The 5,302-nt window shown below is 34.9% G+C and overlaps 1 protein-coding gene across 1 annotated transcript; it reads left to right on the top strand.

Annotated features, from left to right (window-relative positions):
- The first annotated feature begins 907 nt into the window (after nt 1-907).
- On the top strand, nt 908-4,164 carry LOC110451767 (39S ribosomal protein L43, mitochondrial-like). Its single transcript, XM_021499937.1, has 3 exons — nt 908-1,105; nt 1,951-2,057; nt 3,040-4,164. The coding sequence occupies exons 1-3, from the start codon at nt 975-977 to the stop codon at nt 3,384-3,386; spliced, it is 585 nt and encodes a 194-aa protein (XP_021355612.1). The 5' UTR covers nt 908-974; the 3' UTR covers nt 3,387-4,164.
- Nucleotides 4,165-5,302: the final 1,138 nt, after the last annotated feature.

Raw genomic sequence — 5,302 nt, 5'->3', positions numbered from 1 at the left:
CTTGTACGGATTTCATTTCATTTTGTTCTAAATCTTCATACATACATTAACCTTCTACTGTTTATCTTTTTGCTGTGTTTTAGTAAGTACTAATTAAGATCTGCAAAATACAATTCTGTGGTTTCAAAGGAAGCGAAATTTTGCATCGATTTAAGCCTAATGTTAATGAGCCCAGAGACGTATATTTATCAGCATTACTGCCGAATAGTTTTGTTTTCAGGAACATTTTAAGAGTACACCAGTAAAAACGACGTATGTCGACGAAATTTTGGAGAATTTTGAAGGGGATTAATATAAGTACATGTATGTTTAAATGTTGATTTCTGGTTCTTATAACAGGTTTATACAGGGACGTATACTGTCCCTGGTTTATATAAAATGAATATTACAATTATATTTCAGTATGGTGTTTAATAAAAGCAATATATTTTGTTGCAATCGGCTCATCAACTGGTATAAATAAAAACAAGTTTCATAGCCTGTGATATGGTGTACCAATTTGGGTACTAATTACGGCCAAAAAAAAACCCGGACGAAATCTCACTCCTAGTTTAGCGTTCTATTTTCAAAAACAAATAACTTAGATATAAAACTTTTCTTGTAAATGAACCACTATAGGTATTCTTTGTCAAGAATCCAGAAACATTCCAGATACAAGATCTGAATTTTTAAAGATCACTAAAAAACTGTTGTACCAATTGTTCCGCTGTAATATATATATAATGCTTATGATTATGAAGCCTATTAAAAAACAGACTTGCACCAATCAAATTCCGGTTGAAACAATGTGGAATGATACTGAGTATTTTGTTGAATATTAAAGGTAAATCAATTGAATCATGTTACTTGCTAGTGATAAAAGTAATAATTCCGGAATTTAGTGTCCGGGTAGCCACCTTTTCCTTATTTTATCTGTACAATGTCAGATCCGGTGTAATTATCAAAGTGAAGGAGCAAGGACACATTTTGTAAACATGTCGAGCCGGTCTATGCCAAGTACGTTCGTGAAGAATGCTATGCAAAATGGACTTGGTCGTTATGTTTCACAGCTGCAGAGGATAACGTTAAACTTTTGTAAATCACATTCTGACAGCTTAGGCATGAGGTAAGACGATCGCGAGACAGCAGTATCGCTACTCACAACACGTGCGAACAGTATCAAGAGTCACACAAATCATGGTTATCGCGTTTTTTTCATATCATGGTCAGATTATGAAAACGTATTTGTACAAATGTTAAAAAAATCAATTGAGTAAGTTGTTTGATTTGAATACGTTTTGGGTAGTAATGCAAATCTTTCTCAAAATAGTTTCACTCTATGATCAAAGGGGGATAACTCTTATAAACTACCCACAATTTGCCTGATATCTCCTTTTTTCACATTCTGATATTGTTCTGTAAATTATTATGATAACAGTTTTTTAATAAATGATCAACTTAATTTAAATTAGGAAAACATACTTATTTGATCATCACACATTTTAATTTTTACATGAAAAAATTACAAATCCTGACCAGAGACTTATATATTATATAACTGTTACGTCTTTGCCCTGACGTCGACCATGTAATTGTATTAGAGTAGACTAAGCCCTGCCCAGACTCAGTTCCCTTCCGTCTGGCATTACACTCGAGGGGATTTGTACATCTTGAGTTAAAACCACCAGCTAAAATACAAGACAATATTAAACTAGTATTAAGGAATGGGAAAATGAAACATCGACCTAGTTTCAATTAAGTTGTTACACTGATGTCAACCAGCAAATGACACAATGTATATATATTTGTCATTCAAATGGTCTGATGGAATACCAAGTAAAAGTTGTAATATCTAACCCTGATTGATATATTTGGTCCTATGAATAGAGACGGAACACCTGCCGGTCATCAAGACAATTTAGGTATAAATTGGTGACAGGTAATACATGTATTTATTTACTTTATCTGTAGGAACTTTGTGGAACATCACCTTATGGACTTCTCAAAAATGAACCCAGGAGTTGTAGTTTATGTGAAGCCAAGGAGACATCGACCACCAAGAATTGTAGCAACATTTCGTAAGTATCCTTTTCAGCCAAGTTATCATTTTAGACTAACATTAATATAATTTAATTATTGTTAGTTTTTACTTTATGCCAATTTTTAAAAGTAAAATTATGTAACTATGTTTGAAGGTAACATACCTGAAAAAATAGGGTAGGTGGGTCGGGATTAATTTTTTATTTATTTATTTTCTTTATCAGTTTTCGAGGGATGGGTTTGAGTCAACTTTCTAATTTATGAAATTACAGAAATCACCCAACATATTTTTAGGCCTTTAAATAAGATATTTAGGGTGGTCGGGTGGTGCAGTGGATAGTGCACATGCCTTTTACCAAGGCGGCTGGGGTTCGATTCCCCAATCGGACGTGAAAAGGTGGATCACATGGGTTTTCTCCGGATGCTCCAGTTTCCTCCCACAATAATTATAAGACGGGGTCTTATAATTATTGTGGGAGGAAACTGGAGTACCCGGAGAAAACCCACTAACATCCGGACCAACAGGACTGATTAATAGAAGTTGAAATAACTTGTTTCATAATTGTTGTAAAATAAATAAAGTTAATATAAGACATGTGAATTAATTTAAATTTTGATACCTGCCTATGGAGTACGTGTAGAGAGGATACATACCAGGGTAATCTGTAGTTGCATTGTTTGTTTTGTCCATCAATTTGTTTTCATCCAGTGGACAAGTAATCCCAACAATGGATGGAGTGTGTTAAAGCGAGATAAAACTGTTAGGGTCAGAGTTGAAAACTAGGGTCTGTCGGGGTACCTGAAACATGTAGGTCTCAGGTAATTCTAAATTTGGAAGATCAACAATCAACAAACTCTGTGTGTCCTTGCTTGACACAGGACAGTTCATAAAAGAATGCTTTTATTTCTTGTAAAAGTTGTAAATTTGCAGCCCATACCAGCATTCACACTGAACAGTTCATTGCCAAATCCTGTTTACTATATCAATAAAAGTTTTATTTTATTAAAATTACATTACAGTTAATGGAAATACACAGACATTCAATGTGTCCAGCTTGCCAAAGGAGGACATTTGTAAATGGGTGGAGGCGATGAGGACTAGATCAGGTGTTGAGGTGATGCGAATTAGGAAAACATGGCACACGGACACGCCCAGTATACAGGGACCATGGCATCCCTTCCTCTTCAAGGATCCTGTAAACAATACCACTTCATTTCCAGAACCTAGTCTGTACAGCGTTCAAGCAGGAGAGAGTGCCAGCGACCGTCTCTTACAACGAGCTGAGAAACTTCGACAAGAACAAACTGCTGTGGCTTCTGACATTACTCCTGAACAAGAACAAATTACCGTTGGTTCTGGGTCATGAAATTGTATTGGCTCAGATATTCCAGATTTGTGAATGTTATATATATATGTGTTTGGTTGTTATGGAACCTTTTATTCATATTCATCAGTAAGGACTGAATAAGTTTAAGTTCTGAACGTACTTTTTGACCAGTATGCAGTATTCTTTTGTGTTTTATTTTATAGAGACTCACAGACAAGTTCCCATTGAATACATATTTTTATGAAACAAGCTTCAGCAAGTTTTATTAAAGTCAGAAGGAATGGGGAAATGTTTGAGATTCTTTTTCCCATCTACTGCTCCCACCAAAACTTGTGTAAAAACACATTTTCTTAATATTGAGATTGGAAATATCTAGGAATGTTGACTGTGAATCTGTCACAATTGAAAGTTATACACATTGCATATCAAAATTTAATATGACACTATTGATTACACTTCAAAGTGCTAAACAGTCTTAAAGTGCTTAAAAAGAAATAGATGGATTATGGAGTACAGTGTATGTATGAAATTGATAAGCTTATAACATTAATTGCCCCTTGACACAAAAAAAAGTCATTAGCGTCGATTTATCATTTAATATTGACATTTCTGAGTAGGAAATTTGTTGTGGGCTTTTAATGCTTGCTCAGAATAAACATGGATGGAGGCAGTTTGGATCTCTTGTATTAAGAACAATGTTAACTCTGGCTAATTGTGAAAGTGTTTGTTGATGTTTTTTTCTCTGAAAAGTGACATTCAATCACGGAATTTTTCTGCATACAAATAGATTTTAAAATTACAAATAATAATAATAATGATAATAATTCAAGGTTCTTATATACCGCTTTATCACAACCTAGTTCGTACGTTGTCTCAAAGCGGTTCACAAATTATTTCCGTGGTTAAAGGGCATTTGCAACCAGCCAATATCTTTCTCAACTACATGAGGAGCATACAGCTGGTGCTGCCATTTGGTGCTCACAGCTAGCATTTTAACAATTCTAGCACTGCCAAACCACGTACTCATTTACAGCTGAGTAGACTGGTACAAGCAGAGTAAAGTATCTTGCTCAAAGATGCAACATAGTGCCGAGCTGTGACTCGAACCTGCAACCCTTCAGTCAGGAACCCAGTGTCCTACCGGATGATATACTATTGACAATATACATGTAATCCTGAAGTATTCATTTAGTGAAGATTTTGAACGTGTGTTAACTTTTTCTATTATTTCTGTCAATATATATATATACAATGTATATAGAAAGTATCCGAACTGATATAAGAGGACCTTTGGACAAGCAATGGAAGACTTTGAATGGCTATCCGTGTGCTGAACTAAAACCAGTGATATATAGCTTTGTATGTGGTTGAATGCTATATATTGGATATAAAAAACAGCAGGGACATTGTGTGAAGCTGTGATTGGTGTAACTGTGTGAAGAATGCATGGAACACTGTATGTACTGTACTGTGTAGATAAAATAAACATACAAAATGTTTCGTTCAATTTCTGATGACTCCTGAACTGTTGTTCTATTTGCAAGCTGAAAGGCAACTTATTTAGATCAGTTTTGTGAATAATATTTCATTTTTTATGCCCCCACCATAAAATTGGGGGGGGGGGGGGGGGGGGGGGGGGGGGGCATATGGTGTTGCCCATGTCCGTCCCGCCATCAAAGTGATTGTAACTATTTATAGAACATTAAACACTGGGTGATGGGGGCATTAACCTCTTACAGACATTTTCTAATTTTAGTTAAAATTTAGATTTTTCAAAAACCGTAAATATCAATATATGATATACAGTATTAACAAAAAAATCGTACATTATTTATAGCATTCTTTAAGATATATTTCATAATCTTTCTTTACCCAATCAGTTTTCCAAGCATGCAGTAGAAGGGTCGGTATTACACATGCACTATACAAGAACATTATGTTACCCTATAGAAGCC

Source organism: Mizuhopecten yessoensis, unplaced genomic scaffold (assembly GCF_002113885.1).
Source record: "Mizuhopecten yessoensis strain PY_sf001 unplaced genomic scaffold, ASM211388v2 scaffold6169, whole genome shotgun sequence".
Lineage (NCBI taxonomy): Eukaryota > Metazoa > Mollusca > Bivalvia > Pectinida > Pectinidae > Mizuhopecten > Mizuhopecten yessoensis.
Note: the sequence above shows the minus strand (reverse complement) of the source record. Positions and strands in the feature narration are given on the sequence as shown.

Coding starts and splice junctions, on each gene's coding strand:
- LOC110451767 (XM_021499937.1), top strand. CDS start 975: ATGTCGAGCCGGTCTATGCCAAGTACGTTCGTGAAGAATGCTATGCAA. Junction 1,106..1,950: donor TCTGACAGCTTAGGCATGAG/GTAAGACGATCG, acceptor CTTTATCTGTAG/GAACTTTGTGGAACATCACC. Junction 2,058..3,039: donor AAGAATTGTAGCAACATTTC/GTAAGTATCCTT, acceptor ATTACATTACAG/TTAATGGAAATACACAGACA.